The 21,678-nt window shown below is 39.6% G+C and overlaps 1 protein-coding gene across 1 annotated transcript in view; it reads left to right on the top strand.

The window, feature by feature from the left end:
* The window catches only part of ABCA13 (ATP binding cassette subfamily A member 13), a 427,963-nt gene that overhangs the window by 316,080 nt on the left and 90,205 nt on the right, over positions 1–21,678 (top strand). Inside the window, exons 49-54 of the mRNA XM_074379707.1 lie at positions 899–953; positions 2,403–2,580; positions 5,597–5,712; positions 11,214–11,370; positions 14,526–14,779; positions 18,806–18,998. Coding sequence (XP_074235808.1) covers positions 899–953; positions 2,403–2,580; positions 5,597–5,712; positions 11,214–11,370; positions 14,526–14,779; positions 18,806–18,998 — 953 coding nt within the window. The remainder of the gene's footprint in view (positions 1–898; positions 954–2,402; positions 2,581–5,596; positions 5,713–11,213; positions 11,371–14,525; positions 14,780–18,805; positions 18,999–21,678) is intronic.

Raw genomic sequence — 21,678 nt, 5'->3', positions numbered from 1 at the left:
AGAAGGCAATACAAAATAGCAATGATAAGTTAAAATACAGATGATAGGGTAAATTAAAGGTGAGTCAAAAGAAAAATACGCAAAATCTAGGACTGACAACGTGAAATGGAGCAAGGATGTGTGCCTTGGGTAATAGCCTCCCTGTACAAGCCACACATTTGGCCCTCATCACTGACACAACCAATTAGGAAAAGGAAACCTGATTACTTTCACGGTCCACAATGTCTAAGATAGAACATGAACCAATTTTATTTATGGAGTTCTTCTTAACACAACATTGACTGGAATTCTCTGGGGAAGTGCTATCCCACTCTGTGAAATTATAAACAGCTCTTTTAATAAGATCCTTTTAATTGATGAACTGACGGAAATTTCATTTTGGCTGCTGGCATCACACACATGCAAAAAGCCCAAGAAAGCAAACCAAAACAAAAAACTCCAAAATCAAAGTTGATTCGATGAAAGAGTCCAGTTCTCTATCTGTCTAGACCTGGCTTGATCTTGAGGTGAATATTGACCTGATTTATATCAAATAGTCTTCTTTGTATGTTGTTACTTCGCCTGATTATGTTTCCTCTCTGCAAACATAGGCTGTGGGATACTTATGAGGATTAGATGATAAAATGTAAGAACCTATAAACACAGTGCCTGTCATGTAAAGCATGAACAATTCATGCTGGTTAGGTTTGACAACTACATCAGTGACAGAAATCCCAGCACACATTTGCTGAATTTCAAAATGGAACTTGCCATTCTTTTCTGCTAATTGGCCAGGGCCTGAGCAAAGCAAGCAGGAGACATTGTGATGGCACAGGGAATCTGTGTAGCTTGTAGATGAGCTGTGATTCACCATGCAGGGAGCAGGCTCCAGGCTCACTTTCCAATTTGTTTTTCACAGGAATAACACTCTACAGCCACCCGTACGGAGGGGCCTTGCTGAACGAAGACAAGATGTGAGTTGATGGAATGCTGAGTGAGGGGTGTGTGATTCTGACAATGGAAGAACATCTTTGGGTTTTTAGGGATGACTTTGATTCCTTTTTTGCATTTGCCCCAAGAGATGACTTACAGAGTAAGAAATGCCCACAGGAACTGGGCATTTCTTTGCAAAGTATGAGAAAAATGGCTATTAAGAGAGGCAGAACATTGAGCTTAAAACGGACTAGTATGTCATGCAATTGTACTTCTAAGCAGAAATTATTCTAAAGGAATGATTTACCAGAAATTTATGTGACTGTACATCTTCTGAAGACATTTTTGGGTTAAAATCACAAACATTGCGTTCATGTAGGTGAGCATAGTAATGCCTCCTTGAATATTTATCATGCAAGATTTTCCTCATGATCCAGGTGGAGTCATGGGTGGTGATAAGGCAAGAGCTTTTCAGGTGCAGAATTCGGTGTCAGTTCTCGCGGTCTCTGTGAAGGGTAGCACGCTTTCACCTGTCTGCTCTTCTCTCCCCATCTCCATTCTCTATAATGTGGTTGACAATTTTTAAATTAAAAATTGACAATAAAAGTAGGTATTTTAAAAAAACTTTTTATAAATGGGCATTCTCTGCTCAAGTCATGAATCTGGCAGGAACCAGCAGGAAGCATAGGTTGGGTTGCAGCTTGTCTTCACATTCACATAATGATTTTCAGGATTCTAGCTTTAGCAGTGTTAGACACCTCCCGGAATTCCAAGAGTAGACTAGCTGACATCTGTTGTAGAATGAGACACAGTGGAGCAGAAGGCATGGCACAGCAGGTGACTTGTGCTGAGGAGTTCCATTGTGTCGGCCTCTTGAAAGACCATCTGTGGTCTGGCTATTCCTAAACGGAGTTGAGAGGAGGTGACAGTTGACTTGAGTGAAAGATGTTAGCAGTAGGGCTCCAGGTAAAACAATTACTAAGAAAATGTACAGTGTATATTATTACAAAGCACCTCAATGTATTGCAGAATCTCTTTGGCATTTCATATGACTAAATTCAGAGATGGGCAAGTACAGTGTGGGGCTGCAGTGAAGGCTCCTCTCTGGCAGGTGTTGCTGTATTGCAGAGCAGTTCCCATGTGGGCAAAGGTCACAGCTTACCCGGACACTGCTCAGAGGATGTCTTTCATCTTAATTGGGAGTCAGGCTCAATGGTGAAGAGCAGACTTTGACACAAGCAAACTCCAGAATGCCCTCAAACTGTGCTCCTCAGTTATGTCTTCTGTAAATGGAGCTCAGTCGTCCATGTCTCAAAAGGTGGCTGAGGGGATTTAATGCAGGAATCCATGCCCTTAGCCAACATGCCTGCCAATTATGAATTTTTAATTAGCAGTTTTCACTGCTGTCATCACTGCTGATTGCTATTAGCAAAGAAGGCTTGTGTTCTTCATCTGGCGCCTGAGAGTTGGTTGCTCTGTTTTGCCTGCAGCCTGGAGAGCATCCGTCAGTGTGGAGTGGCCCTCTGCATCATGCTGGGATTCTCCATCTTGTCTGCATCGATCGGCACCTCTGTGGTGAGGGACAGGGTGACTGGAGCCAAAAGGTTGCAGCACATAAGTGGCCTTGGCTACAGGATGTACTGGTTCACAAACTTCCTGTATGACATGGTAGGATACGGGAATGAGATTCTGTGTGTCTCCAAGCTAGTGATCTAAATAGTGTGTGTGTATGGAGGGGGTGTGGGGCCCTGACTGCCTTGGAGTGTCCACAGAAAGGGGTCATCTTATTGGTAAGGGCCTTTTAGATTAAGTCACCTTTACTGATCACCACAGAATTGGTTCATAAGGGGTAGACTGACAAGCTTCAGGCTGGAGAACTGGGAGATAATAGAATCTCACAAAGACGCAAAGTTTCTTATTGAGGAAATGAGAAAATCACCTTTGCTATGCTCTTTTCAATGGAGTAGCAGGTGAGGTGATAAAAATCAATAGAAATGATCTTTTATTTGCATGCCTAACTCCCCCTTCTGTGAGACCTGTGCCTCATTGCCTAATAGGTATGGCAGGTATTATTAGCATTTCCTGAATACACTCAGTTCCCCGATGGAAATCCCCTGGGTCAGTGTCTCCAGTCCTAAGGGACAATAATAGATGCAATGTCTAGTTGTTTCCTATTGTTCAGGGCATTTATCTTAAGTAAAAAAATGCAGCTTATAAAGTAGGTTGTTATTAGTGGTCAATATCTACTGTCTTTGTTCTCTGGAGCTGTCTTTATTTTTTAGGGAAGTGATATCCCTGCCCTGATAAATATGATGTATCCTATGATACAGAACATTGTACTTCAGTCAGTAGAAGGCCAGAGGGCTACCATTTACTGAGCACCTTCCATGCTCCAGGTGCTGTCCTGGCTGTGCGACACAGTGCACAAAGTCCCATATATTAATGTGTTGCTTTCCTGTGAGGTTTATTCCTTTGAACTGGCTTAGAATTAGCTAATTTATTTGCTTTTGATCATGTAACTTGGATTTTTGTTTTGTTTTGTTTTGAAAGTACAGTTTATAGGGGTCACACTTAAGTTACCTGACATTTCAGGAGTTCATTTAATTTAATCAGAAGTTTCCCTGAACCTACCTGGTGATAGATATCACCAGGCACATTTGGTAAAAATAAGGATTTCCAAGGGCCTATCCTTCAAAATTCTATTCAGTAGGTCTGGGGGGCCTTCGAGATCTGTGTTTTACTAGGTACTTAAGGTGATTTATGAATCTTAACTAAGATTGACAAATTCTGGGTCTCTAAACCTTTATCTTTACTGAAGGACACTTGAAGGTAGGCAAGTGGAAGTAACTTGTCCAAGATTTTACATCTAGTTGGTACAGAGATGGCTTCTTAGTACCAGCCTCTGTCTCCTGGTCCAGTTTGGTTCCGAGCACTACATACTGCTGCTGGCTACTCAACTGTCTTCCATCTGTCATCAGTGTCTAAGGACCACAACTTGCCAGAGAAAAGGGAAGAAGGGTGTGCCAAGAGAGAATCACAGCATACAGCAGGGCATGCTTCCAGGGCACCAGGGGGTTTCAAAGTCTCCAAAACCCCAAGATCTTCCTTCTTTCTGCACCTTTAGTTTATTATCTCTTTATGCCTCCTACTTAGTCTGGCTCTTCTTTACTCGGTGATGTTTGACCTTGGGATTAAGGACAGGGAGGGTTCTTTGCTTCTTAGTTGGATGGTTTTCCATCTTCATCCAACCATTCTCTGCTTATTCTATTCAATCACAAATTTAATAAATATTTTTGAGGATCTGTTATGGATCAAGCTGTGTCCAAGGTTGCTATAGACTAATTAATTGTGTCCCTCCAAAATTCGCATGTTGAAACCTAATCCCCAGTGTGATGGCATTTGGTGGTGGGATCTTGGAGAGGTAATTAGTTCTGAGGGTGGAGCCCTCCTGAATGTGATTAGTGCCCTTGTAAAAGAGGCCTCAGAGAGCTCTATGAGAGGACACAGTGGGAAGTCACAGTCTGAACCAGGCAGGCGGCCCTCACCAGACACTGAATCTGCCAGCACCTTGATTCTGGTCTTCCAGTCTTCAGAACTGTGAGCAATAAAGTTGTGTGGTTTATAATCCACCTGGTCTACATTATTCTATCATAGCACCCCAAATGGTGTTGGTCAAAAAGCCATGCATAAAGCCTCAGAGAAGATTGTTCCCCTCAAAGAAAGGAGAAAGCAGAAAACAAGCAAGTAAACAAACAAACAAACGCACAAGATATGGTTGGTTGGCCCATGATGGGGTCTATTGAAAGAATGAAGAGAACACTGGGATGGGGGGTGACTTCAAATGTGGAGGTCAAAGAAGACAGTGAAACTTAAGCTGAGATCTGTGAGGAAAGAAGGGGCCCTCCCCATGGATGACATCGAGAAAGAGCCCTGCAGCTTGAGGCTGTAAGAGAAGAGGGAGCCAGGTGTGTGAGAGCCACAAGGAAAGCCATGGCTGTTGTTGGCCAGTGGGGAGCACCTTAAGGTGAGCCTGGATAGGGAGGTAGCCCGAGGATTCTGGCCTTGGTTCGACATGTGTACAAGGAGGCTGTGTTTCATGCAAGCTGATTGGATTCCTTGACCTTCCTCAAAGGACATGGGTATGCGTGACAGTAGTAGTCAGCTTAGGCTGCCATAACAAAATACCACAGGCTGGGTGGCTTAACCCCAGAAACTTGATTCTCTCACTGTCCTGGAGTCTGGAAGTCTGAGATCAAGGTGTTGGTAGGGTTGGTTCCTTCTGAGGCTTCTCTCCTCGGCTTTTGGACGGCCATCCTCTCCCTGTGTCCTCAGATGGTCACCCCTCTTTGAATGACTGCCTCCTGATCTCTTCTAGGGACACCAGTCATGTTGGATGAGGGCTCTCCTGAATGACTTGATTTTATCTTAATCACTTGTTTAAAGGCCCTGTCTTCAAATACAGTCACATCTTGAAGTACTGAGGGATCAGTGTATGCATTTTGGGGGGATACAACTCAGATTATAACAAGCAACTTTCCAGACTTACTTTCATGGCTACAGAACTTCTAATGTACAAAATAGGAAATATATCTGTAAAGTTGAAAGGAATCTTCAGGATAAGTAGACGGTAATAAATATGACCATCTGATGTAACAGCTCTCCCTATTTCTTTTTATTTTCTCAGCTCTTTTACTTGGTTTCCGTCTGCCTGTGCATTGCTGTTATTGTCGCCTTCCAGTTAACAGCTTTCACTTTCCGTGAGAACTTGGCAGCCACAGCCCTCCTGCTGTCACTTTTCGGGTATGTGATGAGAAACTCTGCTGCAGAATTACGGTTTGTTTTCTGAAAGAGAAAACCCTTAGGATGGCTTTGAACCTGCTGTCGGCTTCATGATTTCCTCTCTTTTGAAGCAATTATGTTGCTTCTGCAAGGGACAAGGAGCAAACAAGCCTGAGCAGGATGATGAATTCCCCATGGAGGAAGGAAGGGCTGACCTGGTTGTGATGAAGACAGCACTGTCCTGTCTCAGACAGGCCCTCAAGCTGTTTGATAAACTTGTGCAGCTGGAAATGGATTCTCTATTATTCTCACTTTGGCATTAATCAGGGGCTCAAATATATAATCCAGTTAGCTCAGAGATTACATTTGTGGAGGTTCTCTCAGCAAGCTGTCTGGCATTTTTTTCTCCTCTCCTATGATATTAGTAGTTTGAAAATGTTTTGTCTAACTTCTATCACTTTTTTCTCAGATGAAAAAATAGCAAATGGAGAAAATTCATCATATGAATTTCTGATTTATGCATACTACTCAAGATCATTGCCAGTGGCCTCAAAATTCTATCTATCTGGTATCAGGATATATATGTCTTCTTATGTGCGATGCACATATGCTTACATACAGGTTATGTAAGAGATACTTATTAGGGAAAATCATTATCATACTACTGTATTATAATTCAAGCTATTTTTAAAGATAAAACAGCTTGCTTTTATTTAAGAGGATTACAAATAAAATGATTTTTAGAGTTTGCATTTATGTAAGTGCCCCAGAATTATTCAAAACATCTAATTAGAAGACAAAGTTTTACTTAAATATACACCATTACTAGATGAATATATAGGTGGGTGGGTGGATGGCTGGATGGATGGATGGAAGGAGAAATAAGTATGTAGATAAGAGAGAGAGAGAAAGAAAGAGAGGGAGAAAGAATAAGAGAGAGAGGGAGAGGGAGAAAGAGAGAGAGAGAGAAACAAGACAGACAGATTTTTGGGGGTAATACTGATATTACCACTCACTAACTTCAATTCTGTGACTTTGGTAATATTAATTATTCTGTCTAAGCCTCAGTGTTTTCTTTGCAAAACTTCATGTCTTTTGCTATAAAGATTAAATTAAATAGTTTATATGACTATCATGGACGATGACTGGTACAAAGTTCCAATTAAATTAATTTTAGCCATTATTGTTACTCTTCAGAATTATTTTACTCTTTAGAAGATGTAATGTCCTAAGCTACAAAGCATAGTAGACACATGTTTATTATATCCAGCTGGAAATTTATGAACTTGTGTAGGAAGGTCTAATATGTATATACCCAGCTCTAAGAACACAGTTTGATTTCAGTTTATTGATCCAATCGAATGAATAGTGTTTTCATATCTCCCTCTATTTTGAGTAAAATAGACTTTGTTATAAAATTATTTTTGAATTTTAGGAGAGCATATCTCAAAAACTGAGTTAAAACTTAGATGAAATGGTGAGAAAGCCTTAAAAACATGGTTTTAGAAATTTTTATTAATGTTGTTTTGATTGTGAAACCCTTTAAGACTTTGAATTAAACTAAGAATTTTCTTCACATGGAGAACTGTTTTTCAAAGAATTTCTAGAGATTCATGGGTCTGTTGAAACATAATCATAGGTAATAGGGGTTACACACTTCTGGTTAAGTTGGTCGCAGGGACTGGAAAGGTGTAAAAGATAACTCAGACCGTGTTTGTGATCAAGGCTAATTCCAGGGAAGAAGAGCCCTCAAGGGAGGTAGACCAGGATCACCGGGTGACATCCATGGGGAAGCAGCTTTAGAAGGTAGCTCTTCTTTCATTGGAGCACAGCCAGTGGAACTGGCAACCCTCCACTGTAACAGGAGGGTCAGTGAGAGACCCGGTCTGGGGAGCCACTGTCCCCTGTATGCCTGGCAATCTCTGGGTGAGGACAGCAAAGCTGGCTCATGCCTGTTGTCCCTACCTGTGGGTACAGGGATCCCAATGGCAGACTCAGGAAAAAAGAATCCTGAGCTGAGACCTAAGAGTACATCCATGCATTAAATGGCTACTTAAAGGCAGGAATCTGAAGGAATAAGGGATAGTATACACAAATTGATTCTTTTAAGAGATAACAAGACAAACATGCCCAATAGTTGTTTTATTGTTTTTCTTCTTTCTGATAAGGACAATTTATTCTTTAAAATATAAAAGAGAGAGTGGGGAGAATTAGCATCCAAAAGAGGCAAGTGACACCTAAAAATGAACGAAAGAAAAGAAAGCTTAGCTTATGTAAAAGTTGAAACCTTAAGAACATATTTGATGTATATTTAATACTAAACGATGAGATTACAGAATCCTATTTGGTGTCTTGGGAAATTCACAAAGCATGGGGACGGGGCCGATTTTCAAAAGGGGAATTTTCTTCCCCCATAAATTCCATGATGTTGTGAACAGTAGGCCAATCTCTAGCAAATTTAAAAATCATTAAAATAATATTATATTTTAATGAAATATGAGATTATTAAAATTCACTGTAATTTTCACAAAAAATAAATTATTCTCTATAAGCCAATTTAATGTTTTTCTTATAAAAAAGGAGACTGGAGCTGCTAATATGTTAATTTGAGACAAGTATTTGAAAGATAACTATCAAAATGTAATTTTAAAAAAGTGATGGAATCATAACTAGTTGAAAAATCACACTGGAAGATTCTTCATTCATCTAGCAATAGAAAGTCCCATGTGGTATCATTTAGGACCATGTCTCTGAATCTTTGTTTTTCTTAAATAGTGCTTTAATCCACTTGTCAAATATTTCAATGACATAGCCCAGCACGGCAACCTTATGTAATAAGTAGTAAAGTACCCCTCCTAAACCATCTCAAAGGAAGCAGAGCCTAGTATTGAAGTGGTAATTAGTCCCTCAAGTGCGGATCCCGTATACAGACTCCACAGCATGACAGGGAGGCTGCTGCACATTAGATTGCATGGTTGGATGTGGAGATGCTGATCAAAGCAGATGATAATCTTGCTGTGTGTTATGCCAGGCCAACCACATCATATCCTCTGTAAGGTGCCCTTACCGAAACTCCCCTAAGCCCTACAATGCAAAATTTAACAGAGAGAGCTGGCTGAATATTGTGTTGTTAAAGGAGCAGAGAAAGACCCAGCCTTTTATAGTGGAGGTTTAAGCAGAATAACATGGCAATCTTCAGCTATTTAAAGGACTGTCACATGGAAAAGAAAAGCAATTTGCCATGTGTTGTTCCAGAATATAGAGTTTGAATCAGTAGTTATAAGTTGGAGAGATTTTTTCATTCACTCTTAGAATGAATTTTACAGCAATTACACCTGCCCCAAAATTCAGCTCACAGACTTTTACTACTGCTTATGTTTCAGTTGCAAAAATACTTTCAATTCTGTGATTTCATTTGCTTCTCAAAACAGCCACATGACAGAGTGTAGCCCTTAATTATTGTCTCAGAAGGGACAGTACAGGAAAGAGGGTAGGTGTGTGGTGTAGGTGAATAAATGTTGGGATTTGAATCCTCTCTGTGGTAGTTTATTTCAGACAGAGGTGTTGATAATGTACAACCCCAAGAAGTCATGACTAACCTCTCTAGTAATCATATTGATTTAATTAGTTGATTGTCTTATGCAGCAACTGTTTTACAACAGCTCTTGCCTCCATTGTGTGTTTTGAAATAATTGTCTTCATGTCTACATTTTGAGGCAGGTTAGTATTGAGTAGAGTGTCTAAAACACTGTATGATTACATATGTCATAGTATGTATATCTTATGAATTATGAGAATGTATCTTTTAACCAGGAAAGCATTCTAATATCACAGATATTATATGAAAGAGGATGTATACTAGACTAAGAGATAAATTTGAGGGCCTGACATCTCTTATATCATTTTGAAGTCTCATACTTTTCAGAACTTGCTAACACATTAAGAAAACTTCACACATTTTGGAGGCACTGAAATGTTTCAGGTTAAGTCAATTATTCACCATAAGGAAACAGTGATATGAGTGAGTGGAGAACATATTGCAGTTCCCGATACATGAGAGTTTTTTGGGAAAGTTGTGATTCAAAATCAGTGACTTCTCTACTGATATTAGGAACCATTCATTCAATGTGTGTTTCCTTTATTGGGTGCAGTGGGATTATTTCAGGAAGGAGCTGAGAGAAGTTGCCATGAGTGAAACCAGGCTCTAGAATTGAAGAGACACAATAAAGAAAATGAGATGTTTTCCTTTTAGGGACATTTGGGTGGTATCTTAGCTCCTGATGTCATCTGACACATACGAAGACTTCTTCTAGAATTCAATGTTTAGTAGTGTCTCTTACTCCAGGTTAGGGGCCACATAGAAATGAACCCCATGTTCAGCTTCATCTGCTTATCACCTGCAAAGCTCAATCAAGTGTCTGAACTGTGCAAAGCCCCATTGTTCTGCCTGTGAGATGACATTTACGGTGCTGTCTCCTGGGTTGCTGGGGGCTAGAGGAAGATTAGGGTAGTGTGACTGAGTAGTTACAGACAGTACTCCTAAGCAGTGGGTGCTGGAAGAGGGCTTTCAGTTTTTATTTTTAGGCCTTATTTTCTTATGTATCTCTGCAGCTTTTTATGTTCTTCATACCTTTTAATTCTCAGTATAACAAGTAAGTGTTATTCCTGCTTTCCTGATGAGAAGCAGAGCAAAGAAGCTTCCCTTTGGGAGAAGAGAAGTTGGAGAAGTCAGCTGACTTTCTCCAGGCCTCAGAGCCAGCGAGTCCAGGCCCACGTGCGACCCATGTGTTGTGGCCCCATTCGGTGTTCCTTCTATTGCACTGCAGAGCCCTCTAAAGCCCCAGGGCTTTGGAAAATACCATGGGATGTATTACATAAAGTGTATTTCTGTTCACCAAGTAAGGAAAAATTGCTGGACCAATAAAATTGCCTCTTCAATTCAGTCATTATGTAAATACGGCTGTCCCCTTATCTGCATTTTTGCTTTGAGAGATTTCAGTTACCCACAGCCAACGGTGCTCTTAAGATATTAAATGGAAAATTCCAGAAATAATTCATCAGTTTTAAAGGGCACAGTGTTCAGAGTAGCGTGATGAAGTCTTGCACGGTCTTACTCTGTCCTGGCAGGGACGTGAATTTCCCTTTTGTCCAGCATATCCTCACTTTGGACCTGGGATTCAGTGAGTTACCAATTTGACTGTAGCAGCATGGCTGTGCTTGTGTTCAGGGAACCCTTGTTTTACTTGATGGCCCCGAAGTGCTAAAGTAGTCATGCTAGCATATTGCTATAATTGTTCTGTTTTATACTAGTCATTGTTCTTAACCTCTCACTGCGCCTAATTTGTAAATCAAACCTTATCATAGGTTGTATGTATGGGGAAAAAGAAAGTATATATAGCGTTCATAATATCTGCATTTTCAGGGATTCACCCCAACGTCTTAGAATGTATCTACCATAAATAAGAGAAAACTACTATAAATGTTATGGTACAACAAACACGACTTTTCACTTTACTTTTCAGATATGCGACTCTTCCGTGGATGTACCTGATGTCCAGATTCTTCTCCAGTTCAGATGTGGCTTTCATTTCCTACATCTCACTAAACTTCATCTTTGGCCTTTGTACCATGCTCATAACCATCATGCCCCGGTTGCTGGCCATCATCTCCAAAGCTAAGGTCAGTAGCTTCGTAGCATCACCTCTACACCGCTGCACCTCTAGTGCATCACGTCTACACCTCCGCACCTGTAGTGCAAAGACGGCATTAACTCATGCCTCTTTTGTTCCTTTCCAACTGGAGTTCAATGGAAATGCATTGGTATCCACTGTCTCTAAACTCCAGAAAGATAAATTGGTTCTAATTTGCAGAAAACATGTTGCCATTATAAAAGCCATGCCCAGGCTTAGCAACAGTTGCTGAAAAGATGGGCTGTTTTGACCACTCTATTCTTGAGGTAGAGCCATGAAGATGTTCCCTGCCACATCCATAGCATTTTCATTGGAGACTATTTGTTGATGAATTACTGATGAATGGTGGAAAAGTGAGTCATTGAAACATGTCCGTGTGCACCATCGTTGGGGTCAGAGACTACAAGGGCCCCAGCACAGCTGAACGTGCTCTCAGGACACAGCATGTCTGGATGATAATCTCGGGGGACTCTGCCCTCTTCTCTGTGATTTCTGGAACAAATTTAATTTTGCTATTTTCCAAGCGTGGCAGCCAAGGGCTTTCCAAGCATGAGCCCCGTGGTCAGGCAGAATTTCTCTTGTGATGCCAATGCCATTCTCCAATTGCTGTCCCCGTTAGCAAGTCATTTTTCAGGTGTCACCTTCAGCAGGTGTCTAGGTCAAGCCGAACCCATTCATCCTGTCACATTCCTTTCATGCCTGTCTCTTTCCTTAGTGAGGCCTGCCTGGGTCTTTGCCTCTGCTTTTATACACCTTTCAGCCTCTCAGCATCCCCTGTGCTACCTGGAGATACGGACTTCAGATTTTGCACTTTCCTCTGCCCCGATATTGCAGTGCTTTTCATTTTGTTATTTTTCTCAGCTCTGACCACACTATTCTCTCCTGATTCCCTGCTGTTTGCATGGACTCTGATTCCTCAGTAGTTCCCAAATGTTTGGCCAACTCAGGGGTAGTAAATATGACTGGAAAAAGGTATTGAGCTCCAGTTCTGAAGCATGTGCTACAGTTCTCATTTTAAATCAAACAGGGACTGACACCTGGTTAACTGGGATGAGTCCACTTACTCATGGCTGGACTTTCAGAGACTTAGTAGTCTTGCCAATGATAATTGATGTTAGCTTTTATAATTGTGCTTCATATTTGCACAGAAGCAGTGAACTCTATAAACATCTATTATGCATTCAGTGACAGTAATAATCTATTTTGGTGATTTTTACAGATTGATTATTGATACTAATCTGTATTAATATGTCTAAACTTTAAATAGAAAACTTGCAGAACAATTAATTGGCTTTAGCTTGAGGAGAAAATTGAAATCGTTAGAGATAGTATACAATTTCCCTCTTCCCTCAACAGATGTCTAACATGACATGATCCATCAGGATGTTAACCATGAACCATGGTGAAACCAAAAACAGACTCACAGTAGATAATCCTCATGGTGAGGAACTTGGAAGCAGAGAGCTGCCCTGGGAAGAGAGTCACAGAAGTGAGATTTAGATCCAAAAGAAAAAGGAAGAATTGTCCATATCCAAAGAGGAAGCTGACCAGGAACCTTTCCACTCATGAGATTCTACCAGTGTGGCAAGTGGAAAGGCATTGCTACCTTTAATTTTAAACAACATTGCTTACTTGTTTAAAAAAATCGATAGGCAGTGAGGTGTTTGCAGAAAAATGGATCTCAATAAATTGGTAACAAATAATAAAAAGCAGCTTACTGCTTTTCTTTGGGTCTTTCTGTTTCTTTGTTCTTTATTTTGATATTTGTTTAGGAAGCAACATTATTCAAATGTTTATTTCAAATAATTTCACATTTTCATTTGTAGGTTATGGAACAATATGTTCTTATAGAGTTAATGAAAGAAACCAAGAAAGGTGACTGGATTCTCAGATCAGTCTTTTTATTTATTTTTTTTTAATGATTTTAAGTTCTGGGGTACATGTGCAGGATGTATAGGTTTGTTATATTGGTAAATGTGTGCCATAATGGTTTGCTGGACCTATCAACCCATCACCTAGGTATTAAGCCTAGCATTCATGAGCTATTTTTCCTAATGTTCTTCCTCTTCCACCTAATTCCCCAACAGGCCCCCGTGTGTGTTTTTCCCATCCTTGTGTTCATGTGTTCTCACTCTTCAGCTCCCACTTATAAGTGGGAATATGTGGTGTTTGATTTTCTGTTCCTGCATTAGTTTCCTAAGAATAATGACTTCTAACTCCATCCATGTCCCTGCAAGGGACATGATCTCCTTTCCTATGGCTGCATAGTATTCCATGGTGTATATGTACCACATTTTCTTTATCTAGTATATCATTGATGGGCATTTGGGTTGATTCCTTATCTTTGCTGTTGTGAATACTGCTGTTGTGAACATACGCATACATGTATCTTTGGAATAGAATGATTTATATTCCTTTGGGTTTATACCCAGGAATGGGATTGCTGGGTCAAATGGTGTTTCTGGTTCTAGATCTTTGAGGAATATCCACACTGTCTTCCACAGTGGTGAACTAGATCAGTCTTAATATCTAGTGTAACCAGTATTAGCTATTGTGTATACAAGCTATAGTGTTAATGTGATCATTTCCATTGTTACCAAATCACAGTTGATATATGATGACACATTTTGAGTTCAAATAAAAGATCTGGAACATCTGTCTTTCCCACTGGTGAGGCTTCCTGTTGGAGTGAGGGGGTTAGGGGGAGCAAAAATTTGTGTTTTCTAATTTCTTTGTATAATGATCATTTTCACATAATCCTAAATCAAACATCATGGATTGCTATTCTTTGAGTTTGTGCAGCTGCATCCCCCTTATGTGTATGGGTTATTTGTGAACTCAGTGTTCGTATATTGCTAACACTTTTGTCCATACTTGTGTAGAGATCATTGTGAATGCCTTAAAATTAGATGTAAAATCATCACTGTTCTCAAGCAAGTAAAATCTTGAAAGGCAAATGTCAGTAGATCTAATATCTCAAGAAGATTCTGCTTTGTTCTGATGGCTGTCTGTCTGAGAGTATCAGTGAGTAGTTGGGATAGAGAGGACCTGGAATACAGAACTAACCAAGGAGAAAAAGAAGTTATTGGTGTGTGTGATGAAAAGGGGAATAGCTTTTAATTGGATTTCTTTTTCACTCTACAGAATTTACAGAATATCTATGATGTCCTCAAATGGGTCTTTACTATTTTTCCTCAATTCTGCCTGGGTCAAGGGCTGATAGAACTCTGCTATAATCAGATAAAATATGACCTGACCCACAACTTCGGCATTGATTCCTATGTGAGTCCCTTTGAGATGAACTTTCTGGGCTGGATCTTCGTGGAACTGGCCACACAGGGCACAGTACTTCTCCTCCTGAGGGTTCTGCTACACTGGGATCTTCTGCAGTGGCCAAGGTGGGTTTCGAAGGGCTCATCCTCCAGCCACACTTACTCCTGCAAAAAGAGAGGAAGAGAAAAATTCATCCTGGAAGTTGTAAAATAAAAATTGTATCTGATCAGCATTATACATAGTTCTAATGTGTTAAGATTTTATTATTTTTTAAACGTGGATTGGTGTAAGTCACCCACACCAGGAAGGAAATTTTCAAAAGATACGGTGCCAAGCATTGAGATAATCTTTCCAATTATTTGTCTCAGTCTATTTTCACTTTGAAATTGCTGAATTTCTCTGTTACTTTGGAGCAGCTAAGGTAAATTTCGTTGATACCATAACATTACTTTTATGAATAAATGGTGAGAACTCTGGAAGCAGGAAGATAGGAAAGTTCAGTGCAGATGTCTGTGTGTCCTTTGCTGGATCTTGTTGCTTATGCTGCTGTGTTCTCATCTTTGTCAGGTGAGGTCCAAAGTCAGTAGCAGGGGACATATGTAGACATGTAGATGTATGATGTGGTTTATACACATGCATGCACACATATACACACACATGCATTCCTACTACTCTAAATAGGATTTAATATGGCCTTGCAAGGATATCTGAAATATTGTAAGATAAAACATTTGAATGACATAAGGAAGCAACATGGTTTCCTGTGTAGGGTCCACATGGTATGGCTTTCCCTCCATGACCCAAGTGGCCTGAATTCAATGGCCTGCTCTTCCCAAGGCTTATGTATTTCTCTCTGACCTCTACTTGAGGGAAGGATCCTTTTTGGAGAAATTACCAATTAAGACCATGTCACTAGAAAATCTGTTAAGAATTATAAAGACACATGATTAATATTTTATGGTGATCCCCTCATATAACATTTCCTTTCAGCCATTTCCTGACATATTTTCTTACCTAACCCCTTTTAAAAAAGTAAAGTAGGCCGGGCGCAGTGGCTCAAGCCTGTAATCCCAGCACTTTGGGAGGCCGAGGCGGGTGGATCATGAGGTCAAGAGATCGAGACCATCCTGGTCAACATGGTGAAACCCCGTCTCTACTAAAAATACAAAAATTAGCTGGGCATGGTGGCGCGTGCCTGTAATCCCAGCTACTCAGGAGGCTGAGGCAGGAGAATTGCCTGAACTCAGGAGGCGGAGGATGCGGTGAGCCGAGATCGCGCCATTGCACTCCAGCCTGGGTAACAAGAGCGAAACTCCGTCTCAAAAAAAAAAAAAATTAAAAAAAAAAAAATAAAAAAGTAAAGTAGACAACCGTTTTGAATATACAGTAAATCCCATGTGCTTTTGAATTGGCCACATCACCCTGGAGTCTGCAGATTTCCAATAGCTGACTGAACCTGGAGTAAAATGTAAAGTGCCTTTTAAACATAATTTGTTCTCTGATATCCCTTACTAGTTTAGTCTATTTTAAAAACCTATAATGTAGGATCCCCTTGGGCAGATTTCAGGGTACTCCATTTTCCTATAGTATCAAAAATTTCTCTTTAAAGAGAAAAATCTCTATTACCTTTACTTTCTAGAGTTGTAAGTATAAGTTGAATTGTATTTTAGAATAATGTCCTTGTTATCCACAGTAAAGAGTCAATTTTTTTCTCTACATGAAAGTTACAGAGCATAGAAATTTAAGTGAATTTAGACACTAGTTGCCTACTACTGTTTTATGGATAATTGTCATGACTGCATGACCCAGTCAATTTACTTTCAAAACCCAGATCTAACTAAGTCACTAGTCATTGTTTGAAAGGTAAAGCCCAAGCTTCATAGGTCCCCCTCAAGTGTGGTGCCTCCTGCTTAGTGAAGCTGTCTGTGATCCTCCTCCCACCCCACAGGGACATTTGCTGCCCTGCCTCTGGGGCTGGGCTGATGCCTTCTCAGTATTTCTGTTATGTCCTCTTTCTCTATTAGGATGATCTGTGTTGTTTTATAGTATTGACATGCTATTCATAGTTGAAGTCTTGGAAGAGAATAGGAAGACCCTGCCCTCTGCAATGGGGGATGGATAGATCCTGCCTTCCTGGCCTGTGCAGGGCCCCTGTCACCTGCACCCACTGCTGGACATGAGTGCTGAGTTCCCACTTCCTTGCTGTCCTTCCGTAGCCTACACCGGCTCCTGTCCAGCTGTCCCATTCTCCTGCTGCTGGCCTTGGGTTGTTTGCCAAGAATTCCGATTTCCATTAAGACCAGAGCCCTAGTTCCTGTCTATTCTGTCTCCTGCCTGGAGCTGCACTTTTGCTCTCTATACCTTAGGTGCTGGCTGGGTTGGAACCGCCACGTGGTTCAGATATGAGATACGCTGCATATTGTAAAATTCTGCTATACCTAGGGCCCATGTGGATTTTTCCTATTTAATGTAGAGATCATTTTTTAGTGATTTTCAGTTAGAGGATAACTAAGTGGCACCTTTCTGGGCATAGTTGGATTTCTGTATTAGGACACTGGATTTTTGTGAGTGGGTGGACCAGAAGTAACCTCAGTCAGTTGTCCCCACCAACTAGCATGACTTGAGGAGATTTAAATGAATGTGCACACTTGGGCCTCTCCCTAGAACTCTATGATGAGAAGCTCTGGAGATGAGACCCAGGAGCTGTTCATAAAGCTTCCCAGGTAATCCTCCTGAGGATAGGATGAGCAAGCTGATGTGGGTTACTGTGAGGACCGATCTGCCAGGCAGGAGGGAATACAGGTGGCACAACTTCTTGTTGGAGTGGGAAGACTTCTGGAAGTCCAGGACAGGGTGAAAGGTCAATAAACACACCTTCATCTTGAAGAGGGAAAAACCATTCAAGCAGAAAAGTGTAAAATTTAATGAATTTTCACAAGTTGAACACGTTTATGTAACCCCCTCTCACTAATAAACTGAATACTACCAACACCTCAGATGGCCTTTCATAAACTTCTCCATCAATAGTTGCACTCTAGTAACTGCAATCCTTATTTTTATTTTTATTGATTCATTTTTTATGCCTTTGAATATTATATAAATGTGGTCATAGAAGATAGACTTCTGAGTATCTAGCCATATTTTCCTCATCATCTGTGTTCTGTGTAGAATAAATTGTATGTTTGTCAAATGGCGATTTCAGGTGTGGAAAAATAATAAGGAAAAGTTGCCATGGAGAGTTGCTGGGGATACTTGGAGCTTGACATGGATATTGAGTTTTATTTTTAGTATCTTTTTTATTTTGAAACAGTTTAATAATCAGAAGAAGTTGTAAAATTAGTATAGAAAGTTGCTATGTACCTTTCACCCAGCTTCTCCCAATGACAGCGTAATAATTCATGGTAATTTACACTGTCAAAGCCAGGTAATTGATGTTGGTTATGATACTAACTCAGGGGTTATCATTAAAATATAATCATTAAATATATTTTAAATGATTAAATATAATAATTAAAATGTTGGCATATTATAGTTTATAGGGGAAATTGAAATTTATTTGAAAGTCAAATGCCTCAGATTGGAAATTATAAAGAAGATTAAAAACTGAGCAGCTCAGATTTAGAGAAAATAAGGGTTGAAAATTAAGTTTGCATTCCTCTGATAGATATTATTGAATACTTTTTGCGAAGTCTTGTGCGAAGTGCTGGCTATATGATCCTTTTATGTGATTCAACATATAAACTTATAGTGTTTGAATATTTTTATATGCAATTTACTTTATTAAATGACTTGTTTAGTAAAATCGCTTAATAAGTAAATGCCTTATAATTTTGTGATAAATTATTTTAACATTTAGTACAAAACTCTGGCATGACTTTATTATTCATAAAATTAAAAGCTGGTTTTCGTTTAGTGTCAATCCATTTCAGTATCTTTTAGGAACACGTATATTTTGTTTATGTTAAAGAATAAAAATGGATTCTCGCCTGGTAATCAGGATGGCAGAACTAAGGTGCTTTCGACAAAGTGATTGTGCAGAAGTGAGAAGGCAGTAGCTTTCATTTTTTACAAATCTCTGGCCTTTTTCCCTTTTATAGACTCTTCTGGTATCATTTTCCAGGTGTGAATTTACTCTGATTTCATCTTCCCAGGGGTCATTCTACTCTCCAAGGCACTGTGAAATCTTCTAAGGATATAGATGTTGAAAAAGAGGAAATGAGGGTGTTTGAAGGAAGAACCAGTGGAGACATTCTTGTGTTATACAACCTTAGTAAACATTATCGACGCTTTTTCCAGAAGATTATTGCTGTGCAAGATATTAGTCTGGGCATACCAAAAGGAGAGGTAATGAAGCTCCTGTTTTTATCTTCTTCTGTTGTGAACCTGTGCAACTCTAATTGCAGAGCTGCTTGTGCTATTCTCAGGATATTTGAAATCAGAGCCAAAAATAGCCCTCAAATTTCAGAAATTCCTACAAAATCAGTAGAAGCACAACCGATAGAGGGTCTGTTGACTATTTTATAGTGAAAACTTTGTTGATTTATAGGATTTGTTTTGTTTTATAGTTTTAAAATTTTCATGTGATTGCATCGTTTTAATTATGACTTGGGCTATGGGATAACTTTTTGTTGAGCAAATATTTTGTGAATCTAATTAAAAAAAAACACTTTTATCTCTCACTGGACATCAGTACAATTAAGCCAAACTGGCAAAATGCTACTCTGAAAAGGTAGAGAACACTCATTTACCCTAGCAATAGCTCAGGAAGTTTTTTGTTTTTTTGTTGTTTTTTTTTTTTTCACAGATAAGACATTAATTCTAGTTATAATGTTTAATCAGAACTGACAGAAGCCATATAAATTGTTCTGATTTGTGCTTAATATGTAAAGGGAAATCAGTTCTGGAAATGATTGCCTTTAATTAACTGTTAAAAATAAAAGAGCACCTTGCATTCATATTGTTCCCAGCTCCTGAGAAATTCAAAACAGGCTGTATTGTTATCTGATTGGTATCTATGTTCTACATGTGATCTGACAGTAGGCATTTCAGATGTGACTATTCTGAGGTAAAGAGAAGCCGAGAGACCAATCTGAAGTAATGCAGGCATATTCTTACTCTTTGAACTATGATTTCTGGTAGATTAGGACGAAATGTTAAGAAAGGATTTTTTTTTTTTTTTTTTTTTTTGGTGGTTGTTACCTTCTGCTCTAAGACTGGCTATGCAATCTTACTCATCTTATTGAACTACTTTTTCTTTTACCCTTGCTTTAAAAATCATAATTATTTTAGCTTTCCCAGTTCCTCTTCATAGTAGTTTGAAGCAAGCAAGTGTAGGGGCCACGGTTCACTGAAAATCAACTGACAAAAGGCAGATTAACAGGAAAAAGGCATATGAATTTATTTGATTGTAGTTTTACATGCTAGGAGAGCCTTCAGAATGAAGACCCAAAGATACGGGAAAACCATCTAATTTTATGCTTATGTTCAACCAACTATGGGCAGCCATGTAGAAATATGGTTGGACGAAAAGGGTATGACTCAATTAAAGCTATTAGACTGAGTGGGAAGCCCAACAAGGCCTCTCTGTTTAGACTTTTTTTTAAATTTTGGAGTTATGATCTATATGTTTATGATGTTTTATTTTTATTTTTTAAATTACATTTTATTTTAAGTCCTGGGATACATGTGCAGGATGCACAAGTTTGTTACATAGCTGTAAATGTGTGCCATGATGGTTTTTGCTGTACCTCTCAACCCATTACCTAGGTATTAAGCCCCACATACATTAGCTATTTATCCTGATGCTCTCCCTCTCCGCTGCCCCCCGACCAGGCCCCAGTGTGTGGTGTTCCCCTCCTTGTGCCCATGTGTTCTCATTGTTCAGCTCCCACTTATAAGTGAGAACATGCGGTGTTTGGGTTTCTTCTGGGTGTGGGGCAGGACCCTCTCTGGAATGCAGGTCTGTCTTATAACCTACGGTCAAACCAGGTAAGTCAGATAACTTCTTTAGGGCTAGTTTTTGTGCTGAAAAATATGTAAGAGGGGAGAAGTTAGGGTAACATTTTTAGGTTTGATGGCTGGCTTTAGGGAAAGGAGTTTCTAGTTTCTATGACCAGCCTCAGGGGAGGAAGAGGGGCCAGAGACAGCAGGGCAGGAGAAAGTCAGAGGAAAAACTTTTGATTCTGAGGCTGCCTTTCAGGCCTTCACTTTGGGGTATTGTTTTCTGAGTCTCAACAGGGCTAAGAGAGAAACTTGTAAATCATTGATAAGAATGATACTCCAGGTATATTAAATGATCCAAGATGCCATTTAAAGTTGGATTTTATTCTCTTAAGCTCTTATAAGCATTACACTTTCATTACCTAGATGGAGAGTGTTTTTAAAAGTCTGTGGAAAATGCATAAATGCCCAAGATACAGTCCTGCACTGCTTAACAATGGGGTTATGTTCTGAGAAATGTGTCATTAGGTGATTTCATTATATAATATACTTTCACAAACCTACATGATATAGCCTGCAGCACACCTAGGCTGTCTGGTACAGCCCATTCCTCCTAGGCTACAAGTCTGTACAGCATGTGCTGAATACTGTAGGCAGTTGTAACATAATGGCAAGTATTTGTGTATCTAAACATACACAAGGTACAGTTAAAATATGGTATTGTCATCTTGTAAGGTGACTATTGTATGTGTGGTTCATCATTGCCTGAACTATCATTGACTGTATGTCCTTCTCCATCTAGAAATTAATGATCAGGAAACAAAATATCATAAGCATATACTATGTTACATGGGAGCATTCTCCCAAAGCAGGGACAATGATAAAATAATGTATTATTTGGAAGTCACATCATCATAATTATTATCCTCCCGATTTCATTTTTGTGTACATTAAAGTACTTTCTGAAAAGAACTGGAAGGTTCATGAGTGGTATTGTCTTCAGTGCTGTAAATCCAGAGAGGGTGGCTGGGCAGGGAGGGAAGAAAAGGTAGGAGGACAGAGTATGTGGGGAGAGCTTTATAAA

The sequence above is a fragment of the Saimiri boliviensis genome, chromosome 10, assembly GCF_048565385.1.
Source record: "Saimiri boliviensis isolate mSaiBol1 chromosome 10, mSaiBol1.pri, whole genome shotgun sequence".
NCBI lineage: Eukaryota > Metazoa > Chordata > Mammalia > Primates > Cebidae > Saimiri > Saimiri boliviensis.
This window is presented reverse-complemented; position numbering and strand designations above follow the sequence as displayed.